Source organism: Gossypium arboreum, chromosome 13, assembly GCF_025698485.1.
Source record: "Gossypium arboreum isolate Shixiya-1 chromosome 13, ASM2569848v2, whole genome shotgun sequence".
Classification (NCBI taxonomy): Eukaryota; Viridiplantae; Streptophyta; class Magnoliopsida; order Malvales; family Malvaceae; genus Gossypium; species Gossypium arboreum.
The window spans coordinates 121,355,107-121,371,761 of record NC_069082.1 but is presented as its reverse complement, the minus strand read 5'-3'; the positions used below and the strand labels follow the sequence as shown (position 1 = coordinate 121,371,761).

The 16,655-nt window shown below is 31.0% G+C and overlaps 3 protein-coding genes and 1 long non-coding RNA gene across 8 annotated transcripts; 2 read left to right on the top strand and 2 right to left on the bottom strand.

The window, feature by feature from the left end:
- The first annotated feature begins 4,886 nt into the window (after window positions 1–4,886).
- LOC128279335 (uncharacterized) lies at window positions 4,887–5,701 on the top strand. Its single transcript, XR_008277645.1, has 2 exons — window positions 4,887–5,181; window positions 5,401–5,701. It is a non-coding gene; the product is annotated as an uncharacterized LOC128279335 (long non-coding RNA).
- A 1,262-nt stretch (window positions 5,702–6,963) lies between these two features.
- Window positions 6,964–7,561, top strand: LOC108463229 (pathogenesis-related protein PR-4A-like). The gene has a single exon (XM_017763171.2). It carries the CDS (start codon window positions 7,009–7,011, stop codon window positions 7,435–7,437), a length of 429 nt encoding a protein of 142 aa, XP_017618660.1. The 5' UTR covers window positions 6,964–7,008; the 3' UTR covers window positions 7,438–7,561.
- Window positions 7,562–8,036: 475 nt separating this feature from the next.
- On the bottom strand, window positions 8,037–12,318 carry LOC108461242 (uncharacterized). The gene is made up of 13 exons (XM_017761012.2): window positions 12,172–12,318; window positions 11,815–11,877; window positions 11,526–11,696; window positions 11,283–11,414; window positions 10,907–11,046; window positions 10,669–10,755; window positions 10,202–10,327; window positions 9,526–9,678; window positions 9,338–9,409; window positions 9,056–9,157; window positions 8,582–8,752; window positions 8,408–8,487; window positions 8,037–8,255 (listed from the first exon to the last, which is right to left on the bottom strand). The coding sequence occupies exons 1-13, from the start codon at window positions 12,200–12,202 to the stop codon at window positions 8,198–8,200; spliced, it is 1,386 nt and encodes a 461-aa protein (XP_017616501.1). The 5' UTR covers window positions 12,203–12,318; the 3' UTR covers window positions 8,037–8,197.
- A 2,725-nt stretch (window positions 12,319–15,043) lies between these two features.
- On the bottom strand, window positions 15,044–16,344 carry LOC108462582 (uncharacterized). 5 transcript variants are annotated; one of them, XM_053023926.1, is made up of 3 exons: window positions 15,893–16,344; window positions 15,479–15,792; window positions 15,044–15,394 (listed from the first exon to the last, which is right to left on the bottom strand). In XM_053023926.1, the coding sequence occupies exons 1-3, from the start codon at window positions 16,063–16,065 to the stop codon at window positions 15,312–15,314; spliced, it is 570 nt and encodes a 189-aa protein (XP_052879886.1). In that variant the 5' UTR covers window positions 16,066–16,344; the 3' UTR covers window positions 15,044–15,311. The 5 variants fall into 5 exon arrangements, with proteins under 5 accessions (XP_052879886.1, XP_052879887.1, XP_052879888.1 ...); XM_053023927.1 differs by having other exon boundaries at window positions 15,479–15,789; window positions 15,893–16,343; XM_053023928.1 differs by having other exon boundaries at window positions 15,044–15,391; window positions 15,479–15,789; window positions 15,893–16,342.
- Window positions 16,345–16,655: the final 311 nt, after the last annotated feature.

The window sequence follows — 16,655 nt, the reverse complement described above, 5'->3', positions numbered from 1 at the left end:
TCCTGCGTCCAAGCTGCTAAATTTCCCAAGTATTTCGCCATATTTGATACCAACACTTTGCTTTAGAGAAGATGAAGAGTGACAAAAATAACAAAACCAGTATGAAACTTCGACAACTACGGTTAAAAGATTGTAACATGCCTGCAACGAACCAAAGCAGCACCTTCTTTATAGCAAGCTTTCGGACAGTCTGGTCTTAATGCTCTGCAAGCCTTTGCATCAGTTAAAGCATGCTCAGGCTGTCCGAGACGGATCCAACTTGTGCACCGATTGTTACTAATGGTTGAGTTGGGTGAGTGTTAACAGTCCAGACTCCATAGAGCAAACATTTCTATACGTTGTTTACAATTGTTCTCTTGATAATTTGGTTGAAACTTGAAACTGCTAATAATGATTATAACAACCAGCCATGGAGAGCTGCTGTTGAACAGAAACAATTGATACTTGCTACTACTATGCTGTTTAGCTAAAGAATAACACATCTTGGTAATGGTGCTATCGACGTAGATCATATAGGAAAACAACACTGAATTGGATCGGGTACGTTACAGAGATTGTAAAAATATCTGAAATGGTTTAGATCTATTATAAATTTCTAGAGATAACTTCATCTTTGCAAGCACTAGCACATGATGGATCACTAATGAAAAAGGATCATGCTCAATACCATTCAAAACTTATCTCTGTAGGATTGTTTTAAACTCTTTAATTCCTGTTTAAGTGTGACCACCTGCTCGGCAAGATAGGTGGGATTTGGCTGGTAGTGTGGTTGCTTCCCATTTTTTTTCTAGTAGATTAAGTGAAACTTTCATCTGGTGTTGTATGCTTGGTTGCGTTCTTCTGTTTATCTCTTTGATTTTGAAGGACTAGTTCCAATTGTTTTTGGGTTTTGTCAAGATCTTTTGTTATGTTGCAAAGGTGCTTGAAAGGAGTTGAAAGTTTGATCCACGTTAAGAATGATGTTCTAGTTTTTGAGACATGGAAGGTGCGACACTAATAGCTTGTGACTTAGAAAAAAGTCCATGAAAATCTATTCACATCTAGCAGTCTACACATTACTAGCAGGGGCCTGGTTTTAGGTATCAGTAAACTAGATGTAATTGACAGGGGAACTCATGTGCTGAATCATGCTGTAGTTAACGATGATTGAAACGGTTGCGAGGGAGAACTTATGCTTAGGATGTTCTGGTAACAGCCAGCCTACACCCAGCTGGTGAAGGAAGCCGATGGTATCTCAGAGGCAAGATAGGAGACGGTTAAAGAAACAACGAAATAGATACTCCAAGGTACCCCATGCTTAAATCAGTGTGTTGCTATAGAGAAAATATATGATGAAGATAAAATGGTCTTACTTATACTTACATGACACTTGAAAACTGTTTAGAGCAATGTCGTGACTTATCCAAGTTCATACACTCGAACCCATATTATTTTGCATTAATAACAATACTCATATTAATAGAATTAAGATTTAATCGACTTGAATATAATATATTTTAAATTTTCATAATCATTGTCTTTGATATCTAGAAGTTATAGCGTCGTTTTGAAATCCTTGGCATCAGCTACAATTGTTTTTTTACTATGGTCTACGAAAAATTCTAAGCCGAGGTTCTTATTGTAAGTTTACGATTGGATTTTACTTACTTGGCAGATTACAAGTCATTACAAAGAAAAAAACACCACTCTATTATAAAATTTATTATATAAATTGTGCAAAGTGAATTATAATATATATTACCCAATTATATAACTTCTTATTATCTACATAATAAATATCGTAAAAATCAAAATACTCTTTTAAGATTTTTATGTTTGTACACACCAATTTCTTTTGATTTATATAATAATGTAGAATTTTATATACATATATTAATCGAATTATGCTCAAGTCATAATTTAATGGGTAAACTATACTAATAGTCACCCAATTATAGAAAATTATAAAATAGTTATTCAACTATTCAATTATCATTTTTTGTCACCAACTAGTTAACAGTGACAACTTTTAAAATTGGCATAATATCTTTTTTAACCTTTAACATTTATAAATTATGTCAATTCAGTATTGATTTTAAAAAAATTAACCATGAACATTTACACTGTCGAAACCATTTTTTGAAAAAAAAAAGGGGGGTCGACTTTGGTTTTGAAAGTGAAAATTAAAACGGGAGTCGCCACCGATCTTTATTGGGTGTGATCGGATCACCATTGTTTTAATAAAACATTTTAGTTTACTAAAATAACATTTTGGTCTACGAATTTTGAGAAAACAGGTTCGGGAGTCGGTTACGTACGAGGAAGGATTAGCACCTTAGTAACGCCCAAAATTGGTACCTAATTGATTAATTAATGTCTTAATATTGAAAATTGAAAAGATTTAAAATAAATTTTGAAATACGATCCCTTTTTATGAATGTTTAGCTAACTTGAAGTGGATATTAAGATTCTCTTATTTCGAAAGGGTAAAATATCACATCCAACACGTAGGACACGACATTTCCAACCTTCGATACCCAAAATCATCTCATGATTTCCAAAACTCATGCATTGAAATTTTAAAAAGGATATCCGTTTATTCGGTCAAATGATAAATCGAAACCCAACACGTAGAGCATGATTTCTCGAAATTTCTAAACACGAAATAGTACGTTATTTGCAAAAAATCTTATCTCGAGGTAATAAGATGTCATATCCAGTGAGTTAGGACACAACACCTCAAATCTCAGAGAGTAAGCATTTTATTTAAAACTCGTATTATGATTTAAAAGAACATGCCGTTATTTGGGTTAAACGAGAAAAAATCGAAACCCAGTAAGTTAGGGCATGATTTCCCGAATTTTGAATACGGAATATTGTTTTTATTTGAGAATTTTCCTTTTATGAAATAATAGCAAATGTGCAATTTAAAATTATGTGTATTTATTTTGTTTGGAATAAAAACAGAACGATCCATATTGAGTAAAACGTTGGGACTTAATACACGATATGATTTAAACTAGATAAACAAGAGTGTAAAATGGCGCATGAAATAATGAAACATGAATTAGATACAATATTAATGAATGCCCCAACATGAAAATGTCAATAAATAATTTCTAATGTATGTGATGGCAATATTCATAATGTATATTACTTTTTAATACTCATCAACAATAAAATAACATGCGAAAAATGATTCAAAGTGAATAGGATAAAAGTTTAAAATTGATAACAAATAAAATAACTAAGATTTAAAACTCGTAATACCAAAGAATGGTTCAAAATAAATGACATATGAAAAAGATTTAACATGGATAAAATATAAAAAATTTGAAATAAAATAATATATAAAGCAAATTTCAAATAAATAATATGTTAAATTAGTTAAGATAAATAATTCACAAAGTAAAATAAAAAGGGACCCTTTCAAATACATATAAAAGAGCTTAAAATAAATAATGTATAAATGAGAAATTTAAAATAAACAATATACAAAAATAGTTTAAATGAAAATTTATATATAAATATAATCCAAGTAAAATTAAAAAAAATTAAAACAAGTAATGTATATAGGAAGTTCAAAACAAATAACAATAAAAGAATTTAAAATCATAAACATATGAAAGATATATACAAAAGTTTAATATAAATAACATATGAAATTTTAAAATTGATAATAGTAGAAAGGTTTACACTAAATAATAAAGAGAATTTAATACAATTATCATATAAAACGATATAACTAAATGACATATAAGAAATTTAAAATGAACAATATATGTATATATACATAATAAGTTAAAATAAAAGACGATATAAAAATCTCAAAATAAATAATTTGTATAATAGTTTAAAAGAAATAACATATGTAAAATTTTTAACATTGATAATAATGTAAAGTATATGTTGCTCAAGAATAATAATAATAATAATAATAATAATAATAATAGTAATAATAATGTAAATAAATACAAAAAGAAAAAATATATAATGTAACAAAATCAATATAAGATTAATTAGTTTAATAATACGATGATAGCAATAGTAGTACGATAAAATAATATTATTGGTCAAATCATAATATTAACAAAATAAATAAGATTGACTAAAAGATGAAATAACATGAAATGTATATGATGAAAATAGGTAAGTATCATGAAATATAAAAATGAATGGAGCAACAATATAGAGGAGATGTATACATGAAAATAGTAAGTAAATAAACAATATAGATGTACGTGATAATGATGGTACAACAAGAAAAATAAAAAGAATAAACAATTTTAAAGCGAAATTGGGTAATAAGAAATGAAAATCAATATAAAATAAATGAATAAATAAACTAAAATTAAAATGAAATTTAAAATCTTAAATAATAGTAAAATGAGTGATTGAACAATATATAAATAGGAAAATGAATGAAATAATAAAATGAAAAAGAATAATATATAACTAAACATGTAAATAGACAAACTGATGAATAAATGAATTAAAAAATAAGAGAGCTCAATTATAACTTAAATAAAATTAAGAAGGAAAATTGAAATAAATAAATAATAAAAGGGTTAAAGTGTAAATAATAAAATAGTTGAAATAGGCTTAAGGACTAAAATGGAATGCGCGTGAATGCACAAGGGCTAAAGTGCCAATGTTCCCAACCCCAAAAAAACAGCACTCAAGCGGGGACTAAATTGGAATGGCGCGCAAAGTTCAGGGCAAAAATGAAAGAAATAGAATAGTATTAAATTAGAGGTGGTGCAAATGGAAGGGACTGTTTGCACAAATTCCCCCTTTAAGGTGGAAATGCGCAATTCCAGTCTAATGAACAGGTCAACACGCGGGTTTCCACGCTCTTAATTGCATCACTTTAAATTTAATACAACTTTTATTATACATTTATATTTTTAAAAGCTTACAAAACCATTTTTCTAAGCAAAAACCCCTGAAATTCCTTTCTTTTTCTCCTATTCTTCACCTTGGCCAACTCTTGGGTTTCACCGGCGCATGATACGCCTCCACCACCGTCGTGGTTTCAGCCAGACCCACAAGGATCTGTCAACCTTCAGATCGGAGGAGCCAACGTCGACTAAACCGACACCAAAAACAATAAATAAACTCCTTTTTTAGATTCGTCAAGTAGATTCAAAATAAAGTAAGAAAAAAGAATAAGAACAGAGAAAAAAATGCGAATCACCTTCGGTAAACTGTTTTTTAATTGATTTTTTTTCAATCCGTCCCCCTATTTACAATCCGTTTCCCCCTTTTTGAATTAGGAAAACCCCCCTTACAATCGGTTCTCCCCTAAAGCTTTAGAGCCGATAGTCCTCTTTACATTTCGCTATTGTTTCTCTGCTATATCCTTTGTTGTTTGCACATGGTTTTTGTCTTTTTGTGTCTTCTTTTCTTGCTTGTTTGCAGGCTTTGAGGGGTGTCAGACGCGTGGAGGAGAGGGGCATGCGTGGGGAGGCCAGTGGTGGAAGCGCGTGCTTGTGGGAGGAGCGGCAGCTGAAGAGGAGGCTAGGGTTTGGGTGGCTACTGAAAAAGTTAAGATAGTGAGCTAATTTGGGCTTTAGGGTTTTAGGTTATTGGGTTTATTTTGTATTTATTTATTTAATTTATTGGGCTTATTGGGCTTGCAACTGGGTAATGGGTTTTGTAATTGTTTTATTTAGTTTTTGAGCCCCGGGCAAAATTTGGGCCTTACATACACATTATGTAATTTGGTCTCTCTTTTTTTTTTTTGCACATTTGTTTTTCTTTATAACATTGAGAGTTAATTTTAAAATAATGAGAAAATATAATTAATTTTAAAATAATGAGAAAATATAAAAATTATTATCTTGGTAAATATTATCAATATATAAATGTTGAGGATAAAATTATCATTATGCCAATTTTAAAATCTTCCACGGTTAAATGATTAAAAAATAAAATTAAAAAAATTTTTATAATTTTTATAATTAAATAATTTAAAAATACTTATAACTAACTGATATTTTGTAATTTCTCATAACTTGCCTAAATCTAATTTGAAACGTCATATTGATAGAAAATTCATCCGGAGACAAGTCCTAAGATTACTGAAAATAGTAGTTTGCGTGAAAGACTACGATTCTTCGCATCACCAAAAGCATCCTACTTTGGTATCAATAGTTGGGTAAGTAATTTATTTATCGTTAATAATAGTAATTAATCAAATTTATTTATTTTTGAAAACATCAAATGAACCCATTTAATATAAAATAAATAATATATAATTAAATTTTTCTTTTAAAAGAATATAAATAAAATATAAAATACTTATAATATGGATTAAAAGCAAAGATTAATTTTTAATAAATCTAAGTAAATGAGAACTTAACAACTCAGTGACTTAAATGAAAATTTTAAAACTTTTGAATAAAACATATTGACCAAATAGTTTATTTTATTTAAACTTTTTTTTCTTTTTTCTTTTTAATGTTCATTAGCCTTTGCAAATATAATAAAAGGAAAAAAATTCTAAAATAGAATCCAATTTTATTTGATGTTTTAATAGAATCAATTTTATTTGATGTTTTATATGTTATTGTCTCTAAAGTTCATATATATATTCTTCTTTATAAATGCAATGTCTTACCATTACATTCGACGATTTTTTAAAGTTTGATGTTATACTATTTAAAAATATATAATTTCAAAAATTGTGAATGGTATGTTTCCCTACATAGGTGATTATATAAATACAATGAATTTCATTACAAATACAGTATTTGCAGCCATTGAAATTTCAAAGAAGACATCCGTTAAATGCGGAACAGCACGATGAGTTAAATCAAAGAAAGACACATTAATTGAGTCATCATCTAGAATCTGTTTTAGTGTACCGAAGAAGATTATATGGATATTTTCATTTTCACTACGGACTTGGAATTTTATAAGCTTTCGGTCATCACACGACACTGGGAAATCTCATGAACAACTGAGGGAATAAATTCCCTATAAATTGAGGAGCCTTGGGAAACATGTAGTGGCAACCAAAAAAAAATGGAGAAATTGAGAGTCTGCATAGTGGTTTTAGCTTGTGTGGTGGTATCGGCGGCAGCCCAAAGTGCTTCCAATGTGAGAGCTACTTATCATCTTTACAATCCGCAGAACATAAACTGGGACTTGACTGCTGCAAGTGCTTTCTGCGCCACATGGGATGCCAATAAGCCCTTAGCATGGCGTCAAAAATATGGATGGACTGCTTTTTGTGGTCCTGCTGGTCCTCAAGGTCAAGCTGCTTGTGGCCGATGCTTAAGGGTGACCAACACCGCCACTGGAACTCAGGCAACGGTGAGAATCGTGGATCAATGCAGCAATGGAGGGCTGGATTTGGATGTTAATGTATTTAACCAACTCGACACAAATGGGAATGGGAATGCTCAAGGTCACCTCACTGTCAACTATGAATTTGTAAACTGTGGTGACTAAACCCACTTTTTAGTAATTAAAATGAGATTCAACCAAATAAATGCTTTGTATCACTACTAAATAAATCCATTCTCGAATAAAACTTAGCAGCACTTGTTGCTTGCAAGTTGCTAAATTTACTAAATATGATGCAATCTACAAGGTATCTGCAATTGCAATTTAAATTTCTAATAAATGTAATACATGATAATTGGCCTCTTACAGGTGGTGAAAGTGCCTTACTTAGATATCTAAATCATGATTATTCCAACTCTTTGACATAAAAATATTATTTCATTAAGCAGTTAGATTTCTAGTTCTTGATTCAACCAATAAGAAGTTAAAAGATTCCAGTGAAGACAAGCACTGGGATCTTTGCAGATTTGGAGTTTTGATAGATTCAACTAAATTGAGTGGTAAATGGCTAAATGATAAAATTTTACTAGTTAGATAGTCGATTAATCTGATTCTAACATTAAAACCCATTTTTCACAACCCTCCAGAAAAGAGGTGGACAACATAATTACTGCTGAGGATGGGTTTCAATTTTTTTACTTTGATAATTTGAATTCTCTTCTTGATGTTAAGCATGCAATTCTCATGGTGAATACCAACACCAATTTGCTCTGCTAATCTTACATTCTCATGCTCATTAACTTTCAGTCGTGTTGTTTCGCATATAAAGCATTCTACAAATAAACATTCCCTTCCCAACTTCAAAATCCGTACGGTTTGTTACCCATCATATCTTCTCAAATCTTTGGTGTATCAGCTCGGAAAACTAACTAGATTTTTCTTGATCGGTACCGTGAAACTTCCTCCCCGCTTCAACTGCTTCCCTGCAAAATTTGCAAATTAAAACTACGGAATCAAATATCAAGATGTTGCTTGGAAAGAATACTAATTTTTCAGTTAACAATAGGCATATTGAGTTTACAGGCACCATAAAACAACGACCTAAGCAGAGAAGATGAAGACTGAGATTACTGACCTAAAAGCATTTACGAGCTCTTTATTTTCGGGGTCAAGCTGCACACCCTCGTAAAAGGCATTAGCTGCTTCATCATATTTCTGCAATAAAAGGAGCGGCTAAAAACGGTCTGATATCAAAAATAATAAAACCAGTATGAAACTTCGACAACTGTGGTAAAAAGATTTAACGTGCCTGCAACAAACGCAATGCAGCACCTTCTCTATAGCAAGCTTTTGGCCAGTCTGGTCTTAATGCTCTGCAAGCCCTTGCATCTGTTAAAGCATGCTCAGCTTGTCTGAGACGAATCCAGCAAAGGCTTCTATTTGAATGCAGTGCAGCATCCGTTGGATCTAAATCAATTGCCTGTTAAGTTAATCAGAAGATGAGATTAAATTCTCAAGATCGTGTTCTTAAAACTAGTTAACGAATTTAAATGCAGAAAGAAACTCAATTCACCAAATGCCACAAACACATTTGCCTTCATGTGATGTGCAAGGTTAAGAAATCAAGCGCCAAGAAGTACGGTTTCCGGGCACAATTTGATGGAAAAGATATGGCTAAATGTTCCAAAAATGAAATTCTGGTCTAGGAACAGGTGATTTCGACCTTGTATTAGAAAAGGATGACTACTTTAACGCAATTTGACAAATGAGATTAATATCTTACTTGTGTATATGCATCTACAGCCATATGAAAATCTTTTCTTTTGAAAGCCTCGTCTCCTCTTGATTTGGCTTCTGCACCTTTCTTCTTCGCTTCGGGTGTCACCTAGATAAATAACTCAAGACATATAACGAGGAGAATATATGTTCTCTTTCTTTAATTCAAACTCTATGAAAATTACAAGCAGCAGTTAACCACAAAGAAAAACCATGTGAATCACATTTCTTTAGATTAAAGGGGACAGACTCAACAAGCAAAAATCACAAAATAGATTAAAGGGGACACCTCAGGGAGATCATTTGCCGGCAATGCAGTGTCCCTTGTTGACTTGGCTTCTGTCAGTTTTTTCATTTGCTCCTGCAAAATTCACCTCAAAATAAATAAAGATAACAATATATGTTGACATTTGCATTCATAGCAAAATAAGACATCAAGCATTATGCTCAAATTTGATTCAGAGTAAAAACTAGTACCAATTGTTTGTCAGTTTCAGACTGCATATATTTGAGAATTCCATCAACAGTCCACTCTGGAATGGTATCGATTCTTGACGTCAAAGGAAATAGTATCTCAACTGCTCCACGATGACCTCTGGCAGCTGCAACCTGGACGGGCTTCAGGCCATCCTGTGATGTGAAGAACAAAGAAACAAATGCCGGATTAACTCAACAAATAAATAATTTTGAGTTATACTTTCTTTTTGGCCATCTTGAGGAGTTATACTTTAGTTTCTTTGACTAATCCTTTTTTTTTTCTCTATCGAACTCCTGCTACAAGGTCCCGTTCAAAATAGCAAACATCAATTATCAACTAAACTTCTTTATGGATTAGATAACAGCTCAAGAGTAATGTAAGACCATGCAGAAGGCAGATATAGCTCCGACAAGTGAAAACCCATCATATGGCACAAAATGTATCAATAGAAGCAACTGGCACCGCCTTCTGAGGATGCCAGGCATCGTAACTTCAAAGTCCCGGATGCACACTTAAATTCGCACAAGGGCATTGAAGAAGACAAAAGAATCATCCCTTTAGGTAACAGTTTTGGTATTTCACCATCTAATAGGTAACAGCATACAGATCACTAGAAAAACCTTTAAAGCTCAAAAGTTTATTGTTTTGGAAAAATGAGTGTATTACTAAACTCACTTCATCAGTGGCATTAGGATCAGCTCCAGCTTTCAGTAAGCTGTTTATTAGTTCAGGGCTTCCATGATCAGCTGCAATATGCAACGGAGTTGCTCCACCAGCTGTAATATTCACTTTAGCACCTGCCTGCATATGATAAAATGCAAGACTCAATGACAACAATGAAATGGTATAATTGAAAAAAAAAAAAAAAAACATAATAAATGTTCTAAAATCAAATTAAAATGATTAGCAATCCATCCAATTAGCAGGGACAAGAAACAAAGATAATAAATGAAAATGAGGAATTTTTGGAATTTTTTATAGAGTTACCAAACTTCCTATCTAGAAGTCACCTGTCAAGCAAAGCTACAACAAAACAAAAGATTTAGTAATTTCTCTTCTAAAATTTTCATTAGCAAACATTTTATAGCAAGCGGCAAAAAGTCAGACATAGTGGAGCACTAAGAAGATTAAAGAGGACAAACCTGAATCAACAAATCCGTGCATGCAAGTGAACCTGCTGCCACGGATGACAACAATGGAGTGATATTATCCTCGTTTTCAGCATTTGGCTGCAAAAGTAATCATCATAAGCAGTAAAAGACGAGTATACATAAATGATACTTTTAAAAAGGAGTCCCTAACGAAAACACGAAAAATTTCTAGTCTCTAGAATTATTTTATTTTCATATACAAGTAATATAATATGAAAAGAGAACATACATTAGCATGATAATCTAATAATACTTTCACAGCTTCACGTTGACCATGACCAGCAGCCCAAACTAAAGGGGTACCAGCATCACTTTGTGAATCAACCTTGACGCCTTTGTCCAGTATATACTTCAGCAATTCAACATCCCCTGCAGGCAAGAAGTAGTAAATTGGAGGTAAGAATAATTACTTAAGAAAAGAATATAATGAAGGGAGTTCAAACGACCATGTACAGTAGCAACAAGATCAATTGTTTTATAGTAAACTACATAACAATGAGCAATGGATCATAGTAACATCATACTGAACTCTGATTACTGCACTATCACATCGGAATAACAGCCCCATCCTTAGAAAAGGAACAAACAAGCCAAAGAGCACGCACCAATTCCAGCTGCATGATGTAAAGCAGTGGCATCTAAGTTGCTGGGTATAGCAGGATCAGCACCATGCTCTAGAAGGTATTTTGCAGTGAGAGTATGACCTTTCCGGGCAGCATGAAGGAGAGGAGTGTCACCTGCATTTTCAATTAATTCAAGAGTATAACATAAAGAATCTTTTAGCACATAAAAAGAACAGAGTAGTAAGAAAATTTTGACTATATAAGACGAAAAACTCAAATGCATACCATCTTCATCTTTTGTGTTCACATCAAGCTTCAATTCTTCCAACAAGTATTTACACACCTCAGTCTTGCCCTCTCTTGCTGCAAAATGAATTGCCCCTCGTTTGTTCGCATCCTTAATATCTGCCACCGTTTTAGCCAGTCCCTTCCCCTCATCAAGTTGAGAGGCAATCTCTACTCGAAACATCAAAAAGTTCGAAAAAAAAAAAAACAAAAACAAAAACAAAAGCATTTCAAAATAATATTTAGCTCTCGGAATAGTAAAATTAAAACATAACATGAGTTGTCTTACTCTTGAGAAGATCAAGGTTCCCTGTACAAGCAGCATTCAAAAAGGTTTGAACTTTCTGCCTCACTGCAATCAAGATATCAACAAGTTCCCAAAATTTAAATCTTCAAGCATTGAATTTTGATAGTCAGAGTACAATTTTAAAAAATAAAAATAAAATGTTTGTTCAGCGAAACTACATATAACCGAAGAATTAGAAAACTTGCATCAATATTACACTGACAGAAATATAGAATCCCCATTAAAGTATACAAGTTTTTAAGTCAATTTTCCAACTTTAAACATAAAAGATGAGAAAGCCCAATAAACAACAATGAAAAACAGTATTAAAAAATATACGTAGTTGAAGAAAGTATGAACCTGCAAGGGCAGCTGAAGCATCTGGAGACATGGTTACTTACTATTGCCTTCGTAAAACCCTAAACAGCTTTATTTTCTTTTTCTTTTGTTTTTTTTTTTTTTTGACCTATTTAAGAATTTCTTAATATAGGTATTACCCGCGTTTAATTATATACTAATCTACATTCCCACCCTCTAAGTATTGGGTTAATTATATTTGTCTAAATTATTAATTAAAATTTTGAAAGTTATAATTTTATATATTTAAATTTTAGTCCGTTTTTATTTTCAAAAACTTTAAATAAAAAAACTCACTTAGTAGAATTGTCTTAAAAAAGGCATTGTAATAAATTTAAATTTAACAAAAAATTAACGAAGTTAACAATTTTAAAATTCATGTTAGTATATATAATCAAAATAAAATATTTAAACTAATGACATTATAAAAGTTGAGGTGCGAACTATATCAATTTGAAATATAAAATTTAAATTATAAATTTAAACATAGTTTAAGAACCAAAATTAAAATTTAACCATTATAACTAAAAAATTAGAGGATGAAAGTTGAAATTTAACGATTTCTTATCATGTAAAAGAAAAAAAAAAGGGCACATGCCTTATAGGAACGCCATAAGTTGTTTAAATATTAAAATATAAATATTAAATCTCAAATTTGAGCGTAGTGTATGATTAAACTTAACATTTGACCATTATTGTATAACTCTAGAAAAAAAAGAGGGATCACATTTGAAATTCAACTATTTATAATGTCAAAAAAAAAGCAGGAAAGGGACATGTGTCTAGGCCTCAAAATTAAAATATAGAAATTAAATCTTAAATTTAAATATAATATAGGGACCAAAATTGAAATTTAACCATTATTATATAAATCAAAAATAGAGGATGAAATTTTAAATTTAACTATTTCTTATAATGTAAAAAGGAAAAAGAAAAAGGACAGGTCATAGGGCCTTTCTTATATATAGAGTTTGTCAAAAATTAAAATATAGAGTTTAAATCTTAAATTTAAATGTAGTATAGGGATCAAAATTGAATTTTGACCATTGTTATATAACTTGAAAAAAATAGAGGGGTCAAATTTGAAATTCAACCATTTATAATGTCAAAAAAAAAGGGAAAGGACACATGTTCTATTGAAAGGCCTTAAAAATTAAAATATAGAGATTAAATCTCAAATTTGGACGTAGTATAAGGAACAAAATTAAAATTTAACCATTTTTATATTATTTAAAAATGTAGAGGATCAAATTTGAAAATTGACCATTTCTTATAATGTCAAATAAAAAGAAACCGATGTGCCTTATCGGAAGGCCTTCGATAATTAAAATATAGATATCAAAACTCAAACTTAAACATAATATAAGAATTGTAATTGAAATTTGACCATTATTATGTAATTCAAAAAAAGTAGAGAGATCAAATTTAAAATTTAACCTTTTTTATAATGTCAAAAAAAAAAAGAAAGGGCATGTGTCTTACAGCTAAGCCCTTAAAATTTTATATAAAGAGATTAAATCTTAAATTTAAACATAATATAGGGATTAAAGTTGAAATTTGACCGTTATTATATAGAATTTATAGATGTATCAGGTTAATAGTGTCTATTTATCAAAAATATTATATTTATACTTTAAGTTTAGTTTTATTCATGATTTAGCCCTTAAACTATATCTATTTTCTCACTTTGGTATTTAAACTTTTTGTCTCATTTTAATACATGAACTTTACATTGTTGCCCGTTTTGGTACCTAATAGCTAACGAGTTTAAAAAGAAGTCACCAATCGAGGCGTGTCGCATCATCGATGACATGGCAAGTTGCCCGATGATGTGGCACGTTGAATTGACATTGACCAGTCAAAAACATTAAAAATATTTAAAACTATAAAAATATTTTAAAATGAAAAAAAACTAATAAACATTATTAAAATTAGAAAAATTAGGAAAAAAGAGAAATTTTTAAAATTTATTTTAAAAATATAAAATATATAAGGACCAAAATTAAAATTTGATCATTTTATATAACTCGAAAAAATGTAAAGGGATCAAATTTAAAATTTAACCATTTTTATAATGTCAAAAAGAGTGAAAAGTAGGGCAAACCCAAAAGAAAATTAGGAGGGTCAAAATTGAATAATAAATTTTTAAAAGGATTAAACATAATATATTAATTTATTATTCATCATTTTTAAGCGATTAAATATATTTTTTTCATTTTTGAGGTCAAAGTGTAATTTTACCATAAACTAATTTTTAATTTATCATTTTATAGAAGACTTAAATAGCAATTTTTCTATGACAGCATGATGATTCAAACTGATAGCATCGAGACAGTTCTAGCAAATCAAAATCAAGCTTGTAATGATTTAGACTCAACTCTGATCAGGAGAGTTTACTAAAATTTATCCAAAACAAGACATTGGGGCATTCGACATATCCCTAGGGAGGATAATGGAGAAGCTAATGGAATCGCAAAATAAGTTCAAGAGAGGAGAGAAAGATCTTCAAGTGTTTGAAGTTTCCCCGATGAGGATCTAGTTCCATTTTATTGTAATCTTTTCAGTTTTTTTTTTTTTGTCTTTTCATAAAAGAAATAGTAATTTTCCATTTGAGAGGGGTCAAGACCCTGTCTACCCCCTTCAAATTTGTCCCCTTAGAAAAAAAATATATTTGTCTTATAGAGATTAAATCTAAAATTTAAAGCTAAATTTATAAGTGTATGAGGTTAAATGTTGTATTTACAATTTAAATTCTTTTAACATTTGATAATTAGCCTGATTTTAACTTTTGAGAATAAAAGCTATGATTGGAAGCTTAGATTTAAAAATATTAATTAATAACAAATAATGTCAAAGTATTGAATTATAAGAATAATTTTATTAATAATTTGTGAAATATATATTATATTAATAAAATTTCAAACATTAATATTTTTAAGGTAAGTTTTATGGAATTTGTTTATTTAAATTGAATCCCTCTAAGTGATCTCAAACAAAACAAAATTGGATCTTAGCCAAAATTGGATGTATAATAATAAGAAAATGGGAACCTTAGACCCTCTCTTACTATCTTTTTTCTCCTTACTCTAAAATTTCTTTTCCCTTTGATCCTTTGCCTCTACACCAAACCATGCATGTACACTTCAACATGACTGCATCAAAGAACATGCCACAGCTTGTGCCCAATGCCTTAGCTTAGTCTTCACTTGCTGAGGATTATCTCCTGCTAAACCAAAATATATAATCCCCTATAACCAATATTGCAAAAATGGATTTAAATCATTGTTTTTGGCATTGAAATGAACATTACCTGAGATGTAAATTTTCCAATCTAGCTCACTTCTAGGGCTTTCAACACATGGTGATGTGTAACCAACTGAGGGAGGTGATGGTGAACAACTTTGGCTTTGAGGGGATGGAAGTGGTGAAAGCTGTCGGTTTACAGCAAAATAAAGGTCTAGGGCTGGCAATGTGTTGCATAGCTTTTGAGCTTCTTCTTCAATGAATCCGAACCCTAGTTCTATGCACCCTTTAAGTTCATACAAATCTTCATCTGTCAACCCATTTTTACTCACGATAAACCCTTCTTTTTTTCTCTCTTGACGAAGAATCTGTCGTCGCCTTCTTTCCCAAGCAATGTCCCTAAATGTAAAGTCTCAGACATGACACAATTACACGGTACAAAAATAAAGAAGAAAGCTAAAACATAATACGAAACACGAACCTAGAGGTCTCGAACATGGACAATTGCTTGTATAGAAATTTCTTGTCAATCATCAATGGCGATGGCTTTAATCGCATTCGTTGCACCTGTTCTGTTTTTGAGTCACATAACGGTGAGGATAGTGAACGTGTGACGACCTTTGTTGTCACCTCTAGTCCGTTGTATTTCGTCATATTTTTTTTTAGATAGTTACTATAAAAAAACACCAAAAAATTTCTTATCTAAATCCTAAAAGATGGAAAAGGAATACCTTAAAAGCAAAACAATAAACAAAATAATAAACTTCTCTCTTTTCTTTTGCCTGAAACAAAAACGAAACAAAAAGAGAGGTTTATTACACCAAATTGGCCGCGACAGCATGCAAAGCTGACACGGCCAAACAATCGTAAAAAAGTGAAGAATGGCTAATGAGGTAACGTTGCGATTAACTTTATATATTATAGAAAACAACACAAGAAGGATAATGCGCATGTGCTAATTTAATGGAGAAAGAAAAGGGTTGACATCCATTAAGGGGATTTAGCTTTGTTATTCAACCATCCATTTGTAACTGTCCATACTAATTTTGTGGGGATGCCTTACCTACATTCTTGTGATAAGATTCTTTGCTAAATCAACTGTTGATGTTACTCATTGTAATAAATATCTATTGGTGAATATCATAGAAGGAAGAAAAAAAGTTTTCCTTCTTTTTCTAACTTAAGGCATAGTTGGAAATTGGATAATGTAACACCCTTCGCCCAATCCAATCGTCAGGTCTGAG

Bases quoted from the DNA above. Each gene is read 5' to 3' on its own strand.
- LOC108463229 (XM_017763171.2), top strand. From the start codon at position 7,009: ATGGAGAAATTGAGAGTCTGCATAGTGGTTTTAGCTTGTGTGGTGGTA.
- LOC108461242 (XM_017761012.2), bottom strand. From the start codon at position 12,202: ATGTCTCCAGATGCTTCAGCTGCCCTTGCAG. The intron at 11,697-11,814 runs GTAAGACAACTC...TGTTTCGAGTAG, and splicing joins GAACCTTGATCTTCTCAAGA to AGATTGCCTCTCAACTTGAT. The intron at 11,415-11,525 runs GTATGCATTTGA...TTGAAAATGCAG, and splicing joins GAACACAAAAGATGAAGATG to GTGACACTCCTCTCCTTCAT.
- LOC108462582 (XM_053023925.1), bottom strand. From the start codon at position 16,065: ATGACGAAATACAACGGACTAGAGGTGACAACAAAGGTCGTCACACGT. The intron at 15,811-15,892 runs GTTCGTGTTTCG...CTTTACATTTAG, and splicing joins TCCATGTTCGAGACCTCTAG to GGACATTGCTTGGGAAAGAA. The intron at 15,395-15,478 runs GTAATGTTCATT...ATTTTGGTTTAG, and splicing joins TTGGAAAATTTACATCTCAG to CAGGAGATAATCCTCAGCAA.